Below are 22,235 nucleotides of genomic sequence, written 5' to 3' on the forward strand. Positions count from 1 at the left end.
AAGTTGTATAGCTTAACTGAGAAGCTATTTTCAAAACTGAGTAAAAAGAGGACTTTGAAACCAGATATTTTTTAAACTAATTTGCACACACGGTAGGGTATCACAGCATGGTTCTTTATAGCACACCTTGAGACATGGTTGCATTCCTTTAAAAGCAGGCAGGGCATTTAAACAACTAAATAATATTGCATTGGGTTTTTTAAATGTTTTCTATCTACAGGGGGTATAAACAGTTTACTGAAAGCAAAGTTAAAGGAAAATGGAGTAATATTGTAAGTTTGAGGTCAAATTTTAGCCTGGTACAATTATTGTCATTGTTATTTATTCATTTGTGTTACTTTTAAAAAGAAAAAAAATCTTTCCGTTCTCTTATTTCAGAAATAATAATATTTAATGCTAATTTTAAAGACTAAATCTCAGTTAATTTGATAAAATATGAAAGTTTAATGAAACCATTCTAAAATCCAGTTACTTGCTAGTGTCTATCAGATGATTCATCCGTGTTTCATTAAATATTTAGAGACATATTCATTACAGCTTATTAGTTTTAATTTGGATAACATTGTAGCTTCTGTTTTGAAATGGAACCACTCTTTTCAGAACCAACAACTGGGTAGGAGAGAGAAGGAGAAGGGAAGTAGAACAGTATTTATGCTTTGGGTTGGTGGTTTTTTTTTTGGTTGTTTACTGTTTCATTTACTGAGATAAAAGATTATCCCAATGCACACATTACATGTTGGAGTGAAAGAGCTGGTCCTGGAAACTAGATAACATTTGCTTTTCACATTTTAGGTAGTGGGAAACAATATAAAAATATATATATTTGATATATATTTCTATAAATTTTTTCAAAATGCATTTACGAAACAAAATAAATCCTAGTGGAACTGGAGGCCAAGTTAGTTACAAACTAGGAGATACCAGCATGTGCTAAATTGCATTAACTTGCCATATTTTAATGGCATTCTGCTTTCTTCTCAATCTGCTAGCTAAAAATTAAAATAAGTTGTAATTTTGATACCATCCATTTTATTTGGAAAAACATAATAAATTTATCCCAGTAAGCAGCCTTGAAATTCAAATCCTGCCACTGATGACCAGAGCATTGACAGATGCAGTATTTTTTCTGAGGAAAGATACAAAGTCAGTGCTCGGGCTGCTTTCTCATTTCCAACTGTGTTGCGTCGCTGATACGTGAGTCCCTTCTGTTTTGGAAACTAGCACTACAAACATCAATGATTTTTCATGTTTGATGTACTCCAAGATAGTAGTAATGGTCAGGTCTTTTAGTGATTACAGTCAGTCCCTTTCTCCAAGGAGTCTTGGGCACTAAGTACAGACAACTTCATACCTTTCTTGTATAAGCATAAGTATTTGAGAGGAGCACTGTAGGGTTTTTCGCTATGTATTTGTTTTTATCAGTGCAGTTTTACCAATACAGTACCTTACTATGGGCATTATTATATTGGTCTGACACAACAGCTGGAATCTATAAATAATGGTAATAAAATTGAGAAATAAAAGTTGATAAATCATTTATTAACTAATGATGATCTTAATTCCTCTTCCCACAAAAAGGAAAAAGTCTTTCAGTATCAGGAGCTTCAAACCAAAATAACTACTGAACTAGAAATCTTTTGCGTCAATGCAGCATAAAGCTGTTCAATGTACATATGCCCCATAAACCCTAAGCCTGCAGCACACAAAAGATTTACCATGGTTTAACAATTTCCTGGTGCTTGGCTGACCCTAGCAGCTAGCAGGGTTTAGGAAGAAAAGATGTCACTTTGGGCTAAGACCAAGGACTTTCTCACTCCCTGCACTTCATCTAGTCTGTAGTAGCCTGGTACCTTCCTGTGTTCAGTTTTGTCCTCATTAAATTACTCAACTTCAGCTCAAGAGTTTTTCTCTTCACGTAGAACGTCAGGCCCTCCAGTGTACCAAGTTTTCGTTTCTGTGGAGTTCTGCAGAGTATTAACTTCCGCATGCTTTACGGGGCTCAGAGCCTTTTATTTTAGTAATAGATCTCTAAATTTATATTTAGAAATTCACTATACACGGATGCATTTCTACATTGCCTTGTTTGTTATGTGGAAGTTGTAGCTGTCAGCTGAGACATGAAGGTGTCATTCTAGGTTTCTTACAGCATGAATCTAAAGGTGACCCTTTCCACAGTGCAGAATGATTAGCCTCTGTTACAGATGTGAACAGGAGCAGCTGAAGCCAGGCACCCAGGCAGGGAGTTGCAGTGTCTTATTGTTTCTTCAGGGATTGCCTTTGTTCAGGAATTGCACTTAAAAATGACCAGTCATTTTTAAGTGAGGGGAAATGATTGAACAACAGGTAAATGTTGAACCTGCTCGTATTAATGCTTCTACCTGCAAGTGTAATTCTATTCCTGTGTGTTAAAATGGCTTGTCAAAAGAAACATTAAAAGAATTTGAATATTTTTGGTGATGTGGTGCACAGAAACAAGCAGATCTTTGTAATCTTCCCTATCATTTTCTCTTTACTCTGACAGGTTAGCTTTGAAATCTTGCAGAGCTCTCCTCAGTATGTGCTGAAAAGAAAAGCAGAAACTATTAACAATGGCCTTCAAGCTATTGAAAAGATGTTACAACAGAAGAGTGAAAACATTGCAAAAGCCAAAGAAGTTCAGAAGGTATTTTGCCAAAAAAACTTGTGGGTGCCAAAAGATTTTTGGTTGTTTCTACAGGGCCTGGTTTAGCGGGAGTGTAAAGTGGCCCTCCGTTCATTTTATGTCTGTAAAGGGAGAAGTACAAGCAAGCATTTAGCTGGTGAATGTTTACCCGTTCTTTCTCACAGGAAAAGACCTGGGTTTTTTTCAACTGTGAATCACACTGCTAGATGCAGTGCATTCTGTTCCCATCGTATCAGTTCTGAAATCTTTGCAATTCCATGTGCTCCACATGAAAAGCAAGTAATTCCTCTGTTATCTTTGAGCCAGACCTTGTATTTAATTTCCCCTCTCTCCACCTCCACATGCAGCAAATCTGGGATATGCTGGACCTTTGGCATTACAAACTCAATGAACTGGATGAAGAAGTGCACGATATAGTAGAGCAGAATTCCTGCCACGCACAGGAGTTGATGGATATCTTAGTGACCCCCCTTCAGCAGTACCAACAGGTCTCGCAACTTGCCGAGCGCAGAACTGCCATTTTAAACAAGGTAGATGCAAATGTACAAGTTTAGAAAAAGAAATCATATTTTATAAAAAAACAAAACAAAGGCCTTGCAATAAACATCATCAAAGGCTGTCAAATGAGTCAACAGTCAAAAGCCTGCTGTAGGTTCATTGGCTTATTGTAGCTAAGAGCGTCTGGAGTGGCAAACATCACCCCCAGCTGCTACCCCAAAGAACCAGCTCTGCACCGTGGTTGACAGGGGTTAGTGGGGGGAATTCATGCCCCTGGGCAGGTGATGGGATGGTTCTCTGCTAATGTGCTATCTATTAAAGTAACGTTGCTATATAAATTGCAACAATGCCCCCATGAAATGTAAGCATGTAAGCACCAAAATTACCTTTGGTTATGGGAGATTGCCTGAAATCATGAAACTGTTTCAAAAAAATTATGATCTTTATTTCACCATACTAATTTAACTGACCTTGATGAAAATACATGCTATTTTCTTTTAATCTTGTCCATAGATGCATTTATCCTATACAAGGGATAGAAATGCGTATGTGCTTTTTTGTGAAATCCTGTCATTTCCTAGGCTGCCAACAAGATGGAAGAATATGATGAACTCTTGAAGAATGTGAAAGTTTGGATAGAAAACACCGACTGCTTGCTAAAGGCAGATGCTCAAATTAACTCTGGAAAAAGCTTACGCAAACATACTGATAACCTTCAGGTAAGTGTTAATGCAGATGTATGGTCTTGTTAGAACTGATTGCTCTGTACAGATGCAACAATGCATTCTTAAGTCTTACTGACATAAATAATTTACCATTTTCAGTAAATCCTTTAAGTGAAAAATAGTTATAGTTGACACTCATGAAAGATAGATGGGTACTTTTTGGCGTTGAACATATCTGACTTGTAGAAGTGCTGAACTGTAGAACATCTATCTTCCAAAAATATGTGATTGTCTTCTGTTACCCTTCTGTGTGGCTATAATCAGTTTTTACTGCCTGGATATATACAGTTCTTTCTGTATTTTGTGTGTGTGATCCAAAAAGGATAAAGATTTGATGTCTGTGTGTAAAGATGGAAACTTTGAAGTGAGTTGTGGTTTGGAAGGCATTTCTTATTGTATCTGGAAAGTAATAGTGATTGGTGATTTCAAGAATCAAATGTTTGTAATATTACAGGGAAGATTAGGGCCAGGCAAGTGTCAAGAGGATTTCTGGCAATTTCATATTTGAAATTCAAGTTTTCTATACATCCACTCCTTGGCTTAGGCCAAGAAGTTGGTGCCCTGAACATAGATTTTTGTATTAAAACTAGTAAGAATTCCTCACAAGAAGTAGCTGACTGTTCTGGACTGGTATGTTACAGAGCAAATAGCTACAATGGGGAGGTTGTGATTTCCAAAATCTGTGACCATTTTCATGAAAAATCTTATAGTCTTCTCCATTTATGATTTGGATTGTTTTATGTGTTGTGGGCTGGGAAACTAGTGGATCTGGAAATGCACCCAAGGCTTGCATTAGAGTTGAGACATGCATTTGGTCCTTTCCTTCATACACTACAGAGACAAGTGAATCACATGCGTTTCTTGCAGCCCTTACTGTTCTTCGTGAAGATGTTTCACTGTAATTAATCCAAAAGCTCATCCAGTTAGCTGCAGGAGATGGGAAGAATCTTCCCATCACACGCAACTGGCCAGGTATTTTCTGGAGCACTTTGTTACATCTGCTGTCTGCAGGCTGGTGTGCAGAAAACCTTTTCATGTCTCTGGCTGACATGTCTTGTTCATCTACTTGGGATTAGCCCGACTGTGGCACAGGAGCTGGAGAGAAATCTTCCCCAGGATCTGATGCTTTCCTTTTTTTTGGTGTGGAACCTCTCTCTGAGTTTGAAGTCTTTCTCTTCATGCCTTTTGTGATGCTCATGTAGGCTTATTTTATCTAATTGATTGCCTTAAAAATATAGCAGCAGTCTCTCCATTTTCTGCCTGCAGGATGCAGCAGTTCGGTTCCCTTAGAAGTGTTTTAGTCTGAACTAAGCTTTTGGGAGTATATGCAGCGGTCAGTGACATACAGGGAATTAAAACTGATTCCTTCTGGTCCTAACCTGTGAAAGTTTCATATTCACCATTGATGGATGAAACTAAGCTCTTATTTTGTCTCCAGATGGCTTTGGAAGACTCGGAGCAAAAGCAAAAACTTCTACACAGTGTTTACTTGGAGCTGGAAGAGCTAGCGCCAGTCTTTGAAACAGACAGCATAATGCAGCAGTTAAATGAAATAAATGATCAAGTAGCAACTTTACAGCATGAGATAGCAGAGATTCTTCCGCAGATCCAGCATGTGGCTGATGTAAGTTTGGGTGATCTGTAAGTGCCTTTTATCAGAGCTTCATCATAGGCTATGAAATACAGATTATATTGCCGGCATAGAAAAGGGTGTGCTGGTTTTAGTAGGTGTGCCATGTGAGGAAATTAATTGTTTGAAAACCAACCATCAGGAAGGTGTTTTGTATCTAATTAAGCTGTAAGGTTCAGGAGTATTGGTGAAACTCCTTGTTTAGGAGGAGAAATGCAGGGCTTGTTGACTGGCAAATTAGAAGGGCTTATCTTGCTGGAGGGTAGGGCTCCTCTTAAGAGGCACCTGGACAGGCTGAAGAAATGGGCTGACAGAAACCTCATGAAGTTCAACAGAGGTGAATGCAAAGTTCTACACCCAGGAGGGAATATGTCCAAATACCAGTGTAGGCAGGGGGCCAACCAGCTGGAAAGCAGCTCTGCCAAAAGGGCTGGTGGTCCTGGTAGACAAGTTGATCATAACAAAGGAGCATGGCCTTGCAACAAGAAGGCCAGCAGCATCCTGGACTGCCTGAGCAAGAGTGTACCCAGGAGGTCCACGGGAGTGATCTTTCTTTTTGGCACCTGTGAGATCATATGTGAGTGCTGTGACCAGTTTTAGGTTTCCCAGTGTAAGAAAGACATAAACATACATGGAGAGAGTCCAGAAAGGTCACCAAGGTGGTCAAGGGACTGTAGCACAGGATGTAGGAGGAAAGGCTGGGAAACCTGGGTCAGTTCAGCCTGGAGAAGAGACAGTTAGGGGGGGAGGCGGGGGGGTGGGGGTGGGGCAGGTATTACTGCTGTCTACTGCTACATAATGGGAGACCATAGACAGGATACAGCCAGACTCTTCTTGGGGTGTGCGGAGAAAAGATGAGCAGTAACAGACCCAAATCATAACAAAGGAAATTTCACCTACCTATTAGGAAGATTTTTTTTTCAGTGAGATTGATCAAACACTGGATCAAGGGCACAAAGTGGTGTTAAAATTGCCATCCCAGGAGATACCCAAATCTCACCAGGATCAGGCCCCAAATGACCTGCTCTGACCGGCACCAGAGACCTCCTGAAGTCCCTTCCAACCTAATTTATTCTATGACTCTTGTCTCCGTGAGAGTTCAGAAGCAGCTGTACTGTATGTGGATCCGTTTTCCAACTCACATAATAGTCTTTGTATAGGAAGCCACAACAGAGTAATTAGTTTCCTATGCTGACAACAGTCACCACTGGAGAAATGTCTTATCACTACTGGTGATTTATAACGTGACTTTTCTGTATTGAAGGTTTAAAATAGACTAGGTAACTTTAGATACTTAATTCCTCCAGAAGTTATGATGATATGGAATTATAATAACTAGCCTTTTGACAGGTCACATCCATTCACATATCCTGCATGTGCTGCACTTGTGTTTTAGTATTTCTTTTTAGATGTAAGCAGAAGGCAGAAATGCAAGCTGGCTTTGGCATTTGTACTATCTGCAAATACTCTCTTTGTTCCCAAAAATCTAGGAATTGGATGCCATTGAATCTCACGTGAAAGTGTTTGAGAAGGAAATTGCCAAAATGAAGACAATCCTGTCATCAGAAGATCTGTTAGAGTTTTCTCCTAAAGACCAACTTCAACATGGACAGGTCCGTGAAAATCCCTGTATAGTGTGTGTGTCCCCCCCCTATCTTTAAGCATAAGTTAGCATAAATATGCTTTCAGAAGCATAAGGCTGTTTTGTGAGTGCAGACTCCCTGAACAAGTTTTTGGTATGTGACTGAAATGTTAGTATCACACAAATTCTAACCCTCAGGTCAAAGAGTGAAAGTATTATTTCAGCCATAGTTTCTGTTCCACATTTCTACAGTAGCAAGTAGTGTCATCCAAGAGGAGCATACTGGTAGGGCAAAACAGTTGGTGCAGAGGACCTGATAGTTGCATGTGCCTTGCGGGGGCTTACTTTGGACTGATCCCATAGAACAGACATGCATTAGTGGCTGGATGTCTTCAGAGACTCTTCTGGAGAGTGTCTTCTGCTTTAGCTTCATTTGAAAGCAATCCAGTTTGCAAGGTCCAGGACAACTGCTCAATGTAAACCCTACTAAAGCAGAATGGTTTTGTTCAAACCATGAGTATGCTTCTTGAAGGGATTGCCCGACCGTCTGTTAGCATCAGACATTAAGTAATTTGAAAGTCTGAGGATCAGGCCCTGTTTTTCCCTAAAGGAGGCAAAATTTAGTAGGTATTTCTGGAAACATAGGCTGGGGTGACTTACCATAAAACCATTTCGTCATGCAGGGACTTCACTGCAAAGATACCTTGGCCAGATTGTTTACTTTCTCTCCTTGAGTGAAGTAAAGCAAAGTAGTATGGTATCTTCTCTTTCGTACCATGTGCAGTCCACCTCATTAGCTGACTTAAATGCAAAAAGCGTGGCTTCAGTTTCAGGGGAGGGATAAAAATGTCATCATACCTCATAGCTTTGTTATACAAAGAACAATTTTGTAATGGCTACGCTATATGGAAAACCTAAGGTAATATTTCTTCTGGGAAATAACATTCACCTACTTCCTTATTTTAAATTGAAGCTTGGATAGTATGCTAATAACAAAAAAATCCTTATACAGGCTGCTTATGAATGAGAGAATAAACATCTCTATTCCAGTTGGAACCTTTTGAAATGACATCTTTGAAATGACATCAAAGGTTGGAACCTTTGAAATGACATTGAAAGGGAATTTAACAAAAATATTAGTAATTAAAAGGCCCAGAGGTGCTTTGTATTTATATTTTTTTCTTCTGGAGTTCCCAGCTGAATGAGACCTCAGTAGGATTTCATATTTCTTTAGAGCCTAGAAGTTGTGAGTTGCTATTGCCATTGTGTCTTGCCTAAGTTGATCGATCACCAAGTCTTCCATAAAATGTGTATTGTGGTATGAAACTGCACATTTCTGTTCATCCAGAACTGATAAAGGTGCTTGTAAACTGTGCATCCACTTGGGGTGTTCTGATATGAAATGTCTTTGACAGGAAAGCCATCTTCAGAGGTTTCTCCTGGCTTCCATCCCAGTTCATCATCTCAGCTATGTTGATAAGGCTGTTTGTAAGACCATTATAAAATGGCGAGGTTTAGCGTAGGACATTTCACAGCTGGTTTGCAACATAAGAAAGAAAAACCAGAATGGCTAGAGTGGTATCAAAGGGTTTGCACCAGTGTTTTAACTGTCTTCACTGCCAAAGATGCACTACTTTGAAATTACATGTTTAGTAAATAGTAACTAATCTGAATGTGATCTTTTTTTGTTGTGCAAACCTTATGTATGTATATGCAAAAAAAAGCAGAACGGTAAATGTAAGTTGTATCTCTGTCTTGCTTTTGACAACCTCAGCATGCATTTTCACTTATTTATTCCAAGACTAAAATATTCTTCCTTCTTAAATGGGAAACTCACCAAACAGAACTTTTGCACATCATGACAGTAATATAAATTTTCAGTGTTGATTTTTCCAGCTCAGAATCACATCCATCATCTGTCCTGTATCCTAATAGGTTATACTTGACCGTGTTGGTCCCATGCAAAAGACCATTGCTCATATACAGTCCTACAAAGAATCACTTCAGCTACCAGGGGTGAAAATGCAACCTTTCTCAGTCTTCCAAACAGCAAGACAACTCTTGAGAGAACTGAAGAAATTAGAAAAAATTACTAAGGAACAAAGTGACCTATTGGAGGTAATTGATTTAATTTCTTTTTCCTTTTTTTTTCTGTCACCGAAACCGCCTTAATTTTATAATAACAATATTGTCTAGTGATCAAAATTTTTACAGGTATATAATACACCTGCTGTGTCTTCTATGTTGTGGTTTGGGGATTTTTTTGTTCTGGGTGGTTTTTTCTGTGTAATTTGATACTACAACAAGGCACACTGGATAGTCTTGCAATTCATTTCAGTTTTCCAGTTCAGTCACAGTTGACACCATGTGTTTTAGCATATTGTAGAAGAAATGAAGGCCCAGGTGTGTTATGACCCACAACTGATGATTGAGGTCCGGTGTTATATGCAGGCATTCAAATCTGCAACGTTCAAGTGCTTAAACTTATCTTGAACGTGTCAGTTCTTGTTGACAGCCAACAGATAGAAACTGCTGACAGCAGAAAGTCTTTTGCTAAAGATGATGTCCCCAAATCAGTGAGCCAGGGAAGTGAGCATTTTCTACCACTGTCACTTGGTTAATTCATTGTGTTGAGGCTGGTGAACTCCTGCCCTCAGAAGGTCCCATGTACAAATGTGTCTGCATAAGTGATTGTGCGACAGGGGGCTTGGAGGTGCTTTTGCTAGGCTACGTTTGGAAACAGAAGGGATGCAACAGCACCGGTCTGACACACGGCTGTACAAGAAGGCAGTGCTGGTGAGTCAGTGAGCATTAACTCGAGGGTCAGTGAGCATTAACTCGTGGGCAGGAAGGTTTATGAAACAGCTATGCTGGCTCCAGACCTGAAGTAGTATCTGTGCAGCACTTCACTGAATGATGTGGTTGTATCAGCTCAGGAAGGTTTTAATTCGGGGAGCAATCTGGAGTTCAGTTATGCGTGTTCCCGTGTCAGCAGAGATGGGAAAATTCTCATGTGACCCATCCATTTCTCAGCAGGATGATAGCAGCGCCTAGAAAAATGATACAGTATCTTTGCTGATTTGGTTTTCCAAACCTATTACAGTAAAGTAGAATGCTTTAGAACATCTAACTTTTTACTGGGCATTCCAGAGGCCAGGCAGACACAAGTCGCAACTAAAATGTGAGTGTCCATCTTTGATTTTCAGTTTGTGAGATTGAGTACCACACCAAGAGAAAACTCAGACATGCTACACGACTAATGCATGCTTGGAGTTTTCCAAAAAGCAATGACTAGGTGAGATCCATATGATCCCTATGATCTTTTTTTTGTAAGTCTGTACAGTTTCTTACGTCAGAAAAATGGATGTGGTAAAATGTAACTTTTTCAGAGATTTACTAGTTTAAATACTCGAGAATTTTCAAAACCCATCAGAAACAGGATGTTTTGCAATTATGAAGTGTTATCATAAGAATTCTAACTGGTTTATGTGGAGCATTAGGTCAAGATCTAGATTTTTCTCCCTTTTGAAAGGGAGCTGTAACCTTTTTTTGCTCAAGATTTGCCTTTATTTTGTAGGCATCTAACAATCTGTAGCTGAGTGAAATTTCTTTGTGAGAAAACAGATGGGAAAAATTGTAGTTCTTGGCAGCTAGGATGTCAACCTGTGCAAAAAAAAGGTTTTTTCAGTCCTGTTGAATGAGTTGAAAGCAGCAGTACTACAATAGAAGTTTAGCACCAGCTGAGATGCCACAAAGGATAAAGTTAATAAAGGACGGCATTTTGAGTGCTGCAGTAAAAAGGTAGCAAGTATCCTGATAAAGAGGACAGCAAATGAAAGGCAGTCTTCCTGTACAAGTATAGACATAGTTATTTTTGTCCTGAGGATTAGTTTTGAAATGTTAGTGTTTGGATGCAGTTGCCCATATTTTCCTATCGGTGATGCAATAGGATATTGCACTAGTAACTGTTGTATAATTAAGTTGCAGTGTAACAGCTGAAAAGTATAACAGAAAAAAAACCTGTAAGAAGTAGTGTAAATGCTTCGGGGCAGAATTTTAGGTGACTTAGATCTGTGTTGGAAGTTGCCCTCTTTTTTATTATGCCCTGTCAAGCACCACACCTATCGTTACCTAAATGTCATCAGGAAGAGGAGCTGGAAGCCACAGCTGCTTCTACCGGTTTTCTGTGCTGGAGAGTGGCAGTATTTGCATACCAGATGATGTACTATGCTCATTTTTAGTAACCTCTTCCATAACAAATACAGTGCCTGCCTGCGTGTACACTCTGGGCAGGTGGGCCTTTTCCATGGGTAGGTCTTCTAGTATCACCACAACATGAAAAGTAAAGAGCAGATATTAAGCAGGAAATAACTCAAAAGAGAAGCAACACTTCTAGGAAGAGTTTCAACCCCACATATATGGCATAATTTAAGTTGCATTAGGAAAAGGATACAAAAAGATTTTTTTGCCCTTCAGTGGAAGGCAGGGAACAGATGAGTTATCTTCAGGCAAGTGGCTATATTCACTGGCCTGTGATGGAAGACACTGGAGTGTCTCCATTTTGGAGAACAAAATATTCATGTTCTTTACTTAGTCAAGGAAATTTTACCTATCACTAGGCAGTCCTATTTGCATGGAAGTGAAGGTATGGGTAAGAGAATCTCCCTTTTAGAAGGGCTTTTAGTTTCTCATTAAAACTGAGCAGGAGAAGACCTACTCTTTTTTTTTTTTCCTTCTCTGATTCTTTAGCTATGACATTAAGATTATAGGCCGAAATTAAATATCTTCCTCTCCAGTTTGGCTTTTTTTTTCTTTTTTTTTTTTTTTAAAGTTGGGAAAATAGATTTTTCTTCCTTTTAAAACCCGTAAGTGAAAAAAACCCCAGACATTTAGAACCTTACTAGTTTGCATTTTATTGAGAGGGAGTGCTCCTATGAAGAACTGACTGAAGGAACAACACTGCTACTACTGCTCATAGCAGGAGAGACTCTTTGCTCTGAAAGGCAGAGTCTGTGCAGACTTGGCAGAGAGATTCTTTGACATGTTGGGCTGTTCAGGTGCTGCCATCAGCAGAGTAAGTTCAAGCCTGTTGACAATAGGCCGCATTTTCTTCATTACCTTTTGCAGACACCTGAGGAACAGTCAGTCCTTGGATATTCTTTGGTTCTCAGCCCATGGGTCAGAAAACACAGAGCCACCAAATGTTCTGCAAATTAAATGTTTTCACAAAATATTCTGATTTGTAGATGTAACAAATTCCTAATTACCTGAGACATTGTGACAGGCTGTGGCTGACAAACATGAGCAGTGTTTGTGGGGAGATGCCAATTTCTGTACGAACAGTAAAGCATGGGGGTTGAGGAGATTTTCCTGTCACTGTCAAATGAGTAGAAGTGAATTTGGCTGTTTATAATATATGTTTTCCTGTAAGCCATGTAAGAAGAGGAGGCTCACCCGAAGTGGGAATATTTATCATTCTTATAGGAAATATTCAAATTGTCAGATACTGCGGTTGGCTTATCCTCTGAGCTGCAGTGTCTGCCTAGTGTACTGCACAGTTCATTTTTGGTCAGTGCAGAATTAGCTGGTAGTAAAGGCGTGAGCACCAATAAAAAACAGGTAGGCTTTCTAACTTGATATGAAACCCTGTAATTTCTCTGGTTTTTTTCCCCCAACCTGTTCTACATTGTAGTGAATGTGTTAAATATGCTCCATTTGCATTTTATAGCCAAATTTGTATCTGTATTCTGGAGTAAGCAAAGATGTCTCCTAGGCAGAATACACCGTCATACTTTGCCTTATGGATAAAGCGGTTTGTTTGTCTTTAGCAAATGAATAATAAACTTAGTAACGATAGGGTTGTGCAAAGTTGGCAGAACAAACACAGTTTCTTTTACATGTAACTACAGATGCAAAGGAGGCTCCAGTACTCCTCAGTACAAGTTTGTTGCATTACTGACTAGTTTGTTTCTGTACTGCTTAATTCCAAATTATTTATGAGGATTACTATTTACTATTTCACAGGAAGCTGTAATGAAAATAGAAGAATGTGAGCAAGAAATTGAAAAGTTGAAACAATTCTTAAAGAACCACTTGGTTGAAATATCACATGAAGATCAGCCACTGGCTCAAAAGACTCATTGTCCAGAGGTGGGTTTCGTTGTTTTCTCTCCATGTGTGTTACTTGTCCTGACTAACGCTAATCATGACAATGCAGAGCACTGAGAAAGACCAGTGTTCTTCCCCTCCCTGCCACAGTCAAGCAGGCAATTGAATGTCATAGTGTGACTATAAATTGATGTATACCAAGAGACGCTACAACTAATATTAGTTTGCAGGATGGGTTTATCTTTTGTTACTTACTCCTTACTGATTTTGATGTGTCATTTGTATCTATATCAACTTATAAGGAAAATTTAGCTATTTTCATGATGGCTGTTTTGGTGAAAGAATATGTAGCACTGATAGCTTGCCTGTGTGCAGCATCCTCCTGATGTTGCTGAGGTAGCAGCTTGGGATAGTGCATAAGGAGAGAACTGAGACCATTTCTGATCACTGACCATGCGTTGGTGCTCTCGGTGTTTCTGGTTAGGGTTAGATTCTTGACACTCCTTTCCTTGTCCTCACTGCCACACTGTGTTTTCATCAACAGATAAACGTGTGTTGCTTTTCTTTCTACAGTCAGGGGCTTTCTGCAGTGGATGAGTTGATTATTCAATGCTAAAATAAGATGTATTTTAAGGACAGCACTGCAGAAGTCAGGAAATGACTAATTAAGTGTAATAACTGTTTATAAAGTGCCTCTGAAATGCTTGGCTGTTTGCAGTCAGTCACGATAAAGTTATTATACATACATTATACTTGCCTAATAACTATAATAACTCGGTAGGCTCCTAAGTACATAGCTGCTCTGCTTTCAGGTGGTTGGATGTTGGAGACTTGATGCTAGTACTAAGCATGACTAATTTCCTGATTCTTGCTTTTTTTTGTCTTTGAGCGTAGGACTTACTGTTGAATAGCTCTTGTTTTAAAAGAAAACGTGTTTCATAATTGTAGCGTTTCATAATAGAAGTGGGCAATGGAATTGCCTATCTTATTGAGGGACTTCAGGTGAAAAAGTGATGCTAATACAAATTTGGTGTCTGAGGAAGTTTTTGGCTAATTAAGTTTGCAAAACAGTAGCTGGTAAACATGTGCTGTAAAGTCTCCTCTTGCAATGAATAGAAATACTGTTCTTGGTGCACATTTATTAAAATCTGCCAAATTACCATGGATGGCTGTTTCTTGGTTCCAGTGACATTTTCTTGCCTCTACCTTTGGAAGATTTTTGAGTTTTTGAGTGTACAAAAGGAAAACAACATCCTTTTCTGAGCAGAGTTTCCATGCCCTTTGAAAATTTGCTGGGGTATCTCCTTCCACCTTCCCTGTCATGCAGCTGCACTAGTGTTATTAAGAGAAGAAGCTGTAGCTGAGACAGAACCAGCAGTCTTCCTGTTTTCATCTGTCACAGATTATTACTTGCATAGTATTTTTCATGGTAGAGCATGATAAGGAATCACTGTGGTTCTTATTTCAAGCCTAGCATCAAAGCTTGCTCTGATGGACTGAGCCCAGTGTGCAATGGGATATTTAGCCCCAAGTTTCAGTTTTCTGAGCAAGCAACAATGCTTCAAAGAGCTTTAGCACTTCCAGGAACGCAGGGCGTAGGTAATTTTATTCCTTGCCCTGCCTTACTCTTATTTGTTGTGCTTTCTGTGCTCACCTGGAGACTGGGTGGTAAGAAAAGGCTCTAGCAGAAAGCTCGAAGGGCAAAACACCGGCTAGAGCAATAGCCATGGCCCAGGAGGCAATCAAGACTGATTTATTAGTTTTGTTAGTACAAAGTTACTTGTTATTTGTTAGTACAGAGTTACTTGGTTTATTGTTTAATCCCCACAGAACATCATATATTTTCCTTGTACTTTGTTGGGGACCATTGCTCCCAATATCTCATTCAAATATGTGGGGTAGTTTTGCCCCTAGCCATGTCACTAGAGCCCACCAAATGGCTTGTTTCCTTCTCTTAGGCCAACTTCAGCAAAGATTCAGCCCTGGGCTACCCTTATTGCTGTCTGCCCCCATCAAGGCTATCCCAAGTGTTTTCTGTCAGGTTCCCAAAGAAGGTAGTTACAGGTAACATGACCTGCGCTGACACACAGAGTAATGTAACCCAGCTGCATTCCCTCTGTCCTGAAGGAAACTTGTATTCCCATGGCTATGCAGGACCTAGTTAGAATTAGTTATCCAGCCTTTCGCATTTCCTTCCAGACTACCAACTTCTGTGTTACAGGCAGCAAGTGCTGTCCTGAGCTGAATCTGTTGTTGCTGTTTTGCATGTCTTTGGACATCTCTTGCAGTGACAATGGGGAACTGTCCCAATGCCCTGAAAAAGGAAAAAGGGGAAACAGCCCCAGTCCCAGTAAGATGCATCATTAGTATCATCTGTTACATTACTGTTTGGTTAAGTAAGAAAAATGGATGCTTACAGATGTTGTTGCTCCTTAGGGAGAAATGGAAGCTGTAAAAGAAGAAATCATAAAGTTGTGCCAAAGAAAGGAAGATATCCTTACTGGGATGAAGAATTCAATGTCTGAGCTTCACCAGCGCTTACAGCAAGAAGTGCCTGAATCAGACAGTGAACCCACAGCCTCTGTATTAGCACAAAGTGACTTGATGGGGTCTGATGTTCCTGGTCAGCAGGTAAGTGGAGCACCACGTTGTGATCACTTACCTGAGAGCCAAAGCGGGAAGGTAAATAACCCTTTTTCCTCCAGGAGGAGTGGCATGTGAGAGGGGAGCACCCTTGCAGCTGTGAATCAATATTTCTCCTCCCCTTTGTGCTTCTGAATGGTCCCAGAAGGACTAAGTGTGATGCATGTCTAGGAGGAGGCAGGAGAGGTGTGCCTCTGTTTATTTTTTAGCATGAGCAGATCCAACATGAAGATTGCACCAAGCAATCAACAGCAAAATGCTCGATATGTAGTTTTGTTGATAGTCAGTTGTTCTGGGATTTTTGGTAAATTGTTTTCATGAAGCAAAATGAAATTTGTCCCAATTATAGCTGCCATGTTGAAACATTACAGCATAGAGACAAGTCCTGATTTTCAGTGGTGCCTAGTACCTGCAGCTTTCAATTACTTTAATGCAGGGTGGCAGATTTTCAGTGCTTCTCCAAAAGTGGACTCCAAGTGGTAACTTTCTTGTGGCTTACAGGCAAAAGAGAAGAGGATGTTACTGTTCTTGTCATGAATAACTGGGTTGTCTCTTTGTGTGTATTTTTGTAGTTGAAAAAAAGAGGAATGATGTCTCTTCTACCTTCCTTAGACGAAGAATCAGAAGACTGTTCTGTCCACAGCAAGGTGAGTTCAGTATATATTTTACATATACAGCTATACATGTAAGATACAAGATTTTGGTACAGGACAAATTATGAAAAATGTATAAATCTGAAATACGTCAGAACAAATTAAAATATCTGTTATTGCTCCAGGATACTAGGAAATTGCACTCAGGCCAACCTACTGATGTTATGATACCAATATCACACAGCACCTCATTCTGTAATGTGTGATCCTGCTTTTGATGGGATTACTTATGCAGTAATACCTCTTTATGAAAGTGTTAAGAAAAAAAGGCATGATCTGACTGTTGGGAATGAAGTTAAAACAGGAGAGATTTCTGGGAGAACAGGAGATGCTGCTCAACAGGTTGCTCTGAATCTGGGTTGCCCTTTCAGACTCCAGGTGAACTGCAGAGGAGCAAAGCTGGGAGTGAAGTTTCACATGAAATTAGCTTTATAGCTTTTTGGAAAAAGAAAAAAAATAAACCCATAAAACCTAACCCATAAAACCTTCTGCACACTTTCCTGCACCTTAGGGACTAAATGAGATATACTCGAATGAAATCAGAAATGTGCAGAAGTGCTGGTGAGCTTATAGCTTGGCTACCCACTTGTAGAGCAGTTTACAGCCGGCTGGTAGTGAGCAGCTGTTGTCATCTGCATCTCCTGGGAGGGACTGTGGCCTCAACCAGGTTTTGAAGAATCTCCATTTCTCTGAAGTCCTGGCTATGAATATTATTTAGTCTTTTTGCTACATCCTTGCAACAAGAATCAAAAGGGAATGTGGCAAAGAGGTGATAAGAGTATTGGAGGGGTTGCCTTAGGCCAGGCAAGGATGAAACTCCATGGCTAGACCATGCAAAGAAGTCCAGACAGCTTGGATAGACCTGTGTCTTACTGGTCTGATCCAAGCAGTTCAGTTTCAAGTTTCTGGTTCTGCACCTTCACTGGTGCAGTGTTCTTGGTATACATGACACTTAGGGTCCAGGACAGGAGAAAGGTTATTTCTTGATGTTTGGGGTTTTTAAATTTTTTTTAATAGTGTGAAAACAATGAGGATACTCTGAGGTTTCTAGAGCAATCTATCGGTTTCATCCAGCTGCCATTACCCTTGCAGCGAAGCTATAGAGCAAGGGGAGAGGTGGGATTTAGAAAAGACAATAAAGATAGTTAAACAAGGCAGAAATATATCAAAGTGTTACTTAAAGGTGTTGCAGTAATTTACATTGCCTGAAGGAATATCTGAGCTTCCTGCTCACAAGCTAATGCTGAGCTGTTACTGCTTTCAAAGGGAAGTACATGTCACGGTCCACTCAGTGGACTCGTGGTGGTTCATTTACTATGATCTCGAAGCACAAAAAATCAAGGTGACCACGCCAAGGGTTATGCTTCAGTCAAACAGCACAATTTTATTGTTTGCCCATAAAGCGGCATGCAATAGGTAGAAAGACAGAAAGTGAAGAAGAGATAAAGAAAAAAAAGAAAAGGAAAGAGGATTATAGCTACCACCACGGGTCCAAGGCGTCCCTATGGTCCCAGGTCCAGGCAGCATCCCACCGGTCCTTCCGATCCTCGTGATCCTTGGCGGGGAAGATTTCCGAAGTTGGGTTGCTAAGGAGCCATCATTTATGCCAAGCAACACACCTTGCTGCTCCTCTGGTCCATGGATTGTTGCCAGTCTCTGCCTTCTCCAGCACGGTTACCAGGGTTACCGGTTACCAGGGTTACCGGTTACCAGCGTGTCCAAAGAGGAGTGCCCCAGGCGTGGTTTGCCTTAGAGGCGGGCGGCTTCAGACCAGGAGGTGTGTTTTTGTATTATAATGATATTATAATGTAGAAAGTTAACCTGAAGTTTATGTTTTCTGGTTCATTGTCATGACAATGATTGTGATCCATCTTCTGGACAGCTGTTATGCGGCCTTATTGTAGTTGTTCCTTCCAGTGCTGGGTAGCAGGAAGCAGCATAGTACTCCTTGTACTGTGCAGTCCTCCTTCCCAAGGTCTCTGGGTCTCAGTGTCCGTGAGGACCACATTCCATCTCCAGGTCTCTGTTAGCAATGTTGAGACAATATCGTTCTCTTTAGACTGACTCTTATGGTACAGCTGCAGAGAAAGATGCAAGCTTTTGGCCTTCAGGGAGAGACGATGAAAGGCACGAGGAAGACAGTGCAGTCTCCTGGTCTTCTGGTACCTTGTTGGATAGCATAGTTCAGGTAACACAGTCAGGTTTATCTCCATGGCAATGGGAACGCATCTTTGTGGAAAAGAACTGCGCAAATCCTAAGTATTGCTGAAGTCTGCAAAGCAGAAGAACTGCAGAAGTGCAGGACATGATGTCCTTATTCAGATCCTCCATCTTCCATATTACACTAAATCTTGCCATTTAAAATCTGTTTTCCTGTGGCACAATATTGGCTGTACTCAATGACCTTAAGGGTCTTTTCCAACCTAAATGATTCTATATTAATTCTTGTTAGTCTGACAAAAATCCCAAAGATAGAAAGGCACACTTGATAGCAGCAATTTGTTTCACCTAATTCCTGGAAAGGCTGTAAAATGTGCCTTTTGTTGGAGGATGATTTTTGGAAGAGCTTGTCTTTGTACGTGAGAAGATCAGCATCTAAGATGCAGTCAGCTACGATTTTGCTGGCATTGTGTTCTGTTCTCCATAGTGTCCCAATATGATAGCTGCAATTGTTTGTTTCTGTATATCAATGTTACAAGCATTGTCTTGGTCTTGGGCCAGGACCACTGTAGGTTGAGTGGGTGCTGCCCTTTAAGGCTTCTCGAACACTACAAGTGGGATCAAGCGCAGCCTCAGCGAGTTTGCAGGCAAGACCAAGCTGAGCGGTGCAGGTGACACGCCTGGGGGACGGGATACCATCCAGAGGGGCCTGGATGAGGTTGGGAAGTGGGCCCGTGTGAACCTCATGAGATTCAACAAGGTCCTGCACCTGGGTCAGGGCAGCCCCCAGTATCAATACAGGCTGGGGCACGAAGGGATGGAGAGCAGCCCTGCGGAGAAGGACTTGGGGGTGCTGGCGGGTGAAAAGCTGGACGTGAGCCGGCCATGTGCGCTCACAGCCCAGAAAGCCAGCCGTGTCCTGGGCCGCATCAAAAGCAGCGTGGCCAGCAGGCTGAGGGAGGGGATTCTCCCCCTCTGGTCTGCACTGATGAGACCCCAGCTGGAGTACCGCATGCAGCTCCGGAGTCCTCAGCACAGGAAAGATACGGAGCTGTTGGAGCAGAAGTGTGCAGTATTGCTTCTTAAGGGAGGGCAAATAAGAACTGCACAAGACATACTTGAAAATACACCTTTTTTTTTTTTTCTGTGTCACCTGGAGCCAAATAAAGTGTATTTGACTGTTGCAGCTGAACACAGGTAGCTTTTGAGTGTTGCCCAACAGTTTGCTTTGCGTCTCTAAACTGCAATGCTTTTGCATCTAACTCCTAGAGAAAAACACTTCTCCCCAGGGAGACCTGGCTGATGGTGAGTCATCCCGCTTCCTGTAGGCTCGGGTATACCTGTGTCAATGCAAATTGCTGCTTGGAAACCTGTTACACCAGATGAGGGATCACTTGGCTGCTGAGTTTCTCTTTCTTTTTCTTTTCTTCTTCTTTTTTTTTTTTTTTTTTAAAATAAATTAAAAAATAATCTGGCAAACACGGTGGCTGTGTGTGTGTGAAAATCCAGACCGATAACCGCGTTTCTTTCATGTGCTTTGCTTCAGAGCAACAAGCCGCCTCCTGCCCACGCTGGGAAGGCTGTAGCTCACAGCGGGCTTGAGCCGGAAGTGATCCTGCAGGTGTGCCAGGCCCAGGTTGCTGAGATGGATCAATGGCTAGATCAAACCAAAGTGTCCCTGAGGTCAGACCCTCAGACCCCCAAAATGCAGCACATGGTGGAACAGCAGCTTGCTGATTGCCAGGTAAGTCGGAGCAGTCAGTTCACTGCTGCCATCCAAACAAAGTCACCCCTTCCCTGGAGCATGTGTCTGCAGAAGAGCTATGCTTACTGCTTCTCTTCTCCCCGCTTAATTGACTTCATCACACTTGGCCAAAAACAGGTAACCGCTTGGCTTTGGTGTCAGGTGTGGCTTTGGAAGGGCTTAGTTAAATCAGATAGAGTTGGGAACTTTATGCATCCAGGGCATTTAGGTAGAATTCTTGAGTATTTTTAAAGCTCTGTTTTTCTTTGGATTATTTTCAGAAATATGGCTTAGTATAGTTTGAATCCTCTATTAAAAGGCAATTTTTCATTTTTTGCAATCATGATAAATCAGGTAGAAAAAAGAAATTATTTTTTTCTTTTGACATTTTCAATTTCTGTTTTTGCTGGAGTGATATAAAAGACTGGTAGAAGGTAGCTTCCAAGCTGGTAAATTCTTCTTGTATACTTTTTGCGAAAAGCTGCCAGCATAGGTAGAAAGGGGCTTTTCCTCTGCCCTTTGTGAGCAGTGGCAATATTTAGACCTACTGCAGTAGTGCTAGGGCAGCCTTGGATGGCAGCGGAGGCAGTGGGTGGTACCTGTGCGTGAAAATGGGTAGAGGAAAACAGGACTGGCATGAGGGGCTTGGATGAGTGGGAGTCCTGGCATGCAGCTTTTTTCTCTGGTGTGCAGGTTAAAAGAAAATGTGTGGGCACGTCACTTTGAAGTTCCCTGCAGTGCCAGTCTGGTGTACTAGTTTGCTTCAAGCAGTGAGTCTTAATACCTAAAGCCACAAACTTCACTCGCCATAAAGGAGCCAATACCAAAATGTCCCCATGTTAAATTACTAGGAGACATTTCCAGCTGTTTTGTTGTTGTTGTTGGGTGGGGATTTTTTTAATAGGAACTGAGTCCATACCAAGAAGTGCCTCTGAGTTTAGGCTATGATTCAGCCAAGTGCTCGGGTGCTGAACTCTGTGGGAATTCAGATCCGGAACGCACCGAAGTATCTGGCTGTGTGTGGATCCCATTCAGGGTTAGTGTCAGCACAGGCTTCAAGAGGGCAATTCCAACCAGCAAAAGCATGTAGGCTTCAGGCAGCTGTAAGCACTGCTGAATTCCTGTCAGCATTTAGCAATTTGGCTCAATGTTAAGATGTGAATTTGGGAAGGGCAGCTTTTTCTAACCTGGTCAAGATCTACACAGAAAAATACGCATAGTACCAAAGCAGAAACAGGCTCTAGATATGGACGTATGATGTAAAGCAGTTAATTTATTGCAGTTGATCACTTTGTAGTTGAGCCATGGTACCTGTCTCCACACTCATCTTAAAAAGGTGAGTTTAGAGTAATGCAGTGATGCACTTTGATTCACAGCAGCCTGAGTCAGAAAACAGATCCCAACAGTTCTTAATGGCCTGGCTGATGTGTAAACATTCCTGTGGTTTGGTAATTCAGCATCATTCCTCCCAAAGGGTGATGTGATCAGTCTGTGCGCTGCCTCCTTCTCCCGTATTGAGGTTTGTTGTCGTCTTGGTTGTATCCACATGTATCATTTCTGCTCTTCTCTTTTGTTACTCCGTGTCTGCATTAACATAACTTCCTGTAAAGGCTGTTGTTTGAAACAGTTTTAAGACTAATTCTGTATAAAATCTATTCAATTGTTCAGAATAAGGAGAGGCTATATTGGAGGAGATCTAGGGGATTTGCAGCTATTCCTCTTTTTGCCTGCATTTTTCCATTCTTTTTAGACAGGGGAAGCATGAGCTTTGACTTCAAAATGTTATCAGGAAAGGAGTATTGTACTTCTAAGGATGAATAATTGACTGCT

The 22,235-nt window shown here is 40.9% G+C and overlaps 1 protein-coding gene across 2 annotated transcripts in view; it reads left to right on the forward strand.

Moving 5' to 3' along the window:
* The window catches only part of SYNE2 (spectrin repeat containing nuclear envelope protein 2), a 191,426-nt gene that overhangs the window by 93,701 nt on the left and 75,490 nt on the right, over positions 1 to 22,235 (forward strand). For both annotated transcript variants that reach the window (XM_056346104.1, XM_056346105.1), the window contains exons 56-65: positions 2,522 to 2,662; positions 3,010 to 3,192; positions 3,742 to 3,879; positions 5,324 to 5,509; positions 7,006 to 7,128; positions 9,033 to 9,215; positions 13,122 to 13,247; positions 15,642 to 15,836; positions 16,421 to 16,495; positions 20,208 to 20,405. In XM_056346104.1, coding sequence (XP_056202079.1) covers positions 2,522 to 2,662; positions 3,010 to 3,192; positions 3,742 to 3,879; positions 5,324 to 5,509; positions 7,006 to 7,128; positions 9,033 to 9,215; positions 13,122 to 13,247; positions 15,642 to 15,836; positions 16,421 to 16,495; positions 20,208 to 20,405 — 1,548 coding nt within the window. The remainder of the gene's footprint in view (positions 1 to 2,521; positions 2,663 to 3,009; positions 3,193 to 3,741; positions 3,880 to 5,323; positions 5,510 to 7,005; positions 7,129 to 9,032; positions 9,216 to 13,121; positions 13,248 to 15,641; positions 15,837 to 16,420; positions 16,496 to 20,207; positions 20,406 to 22,235) is intronic.

Source organism: Falco biarmicus, chromosome 7, assembly GCF_023638135.1.
Source record: "Falco biarmicus isolate bFalBia1 chromosome 7, bFalBia1.pri, whole genome shotgun sequence".
NCBI classification, from domain to species: domain Eukaryota; kingdom Metazoa; phylum Chordata; class Aves; order Falconiformes; family Falconidae; genus Falco; species Falco biarmicus.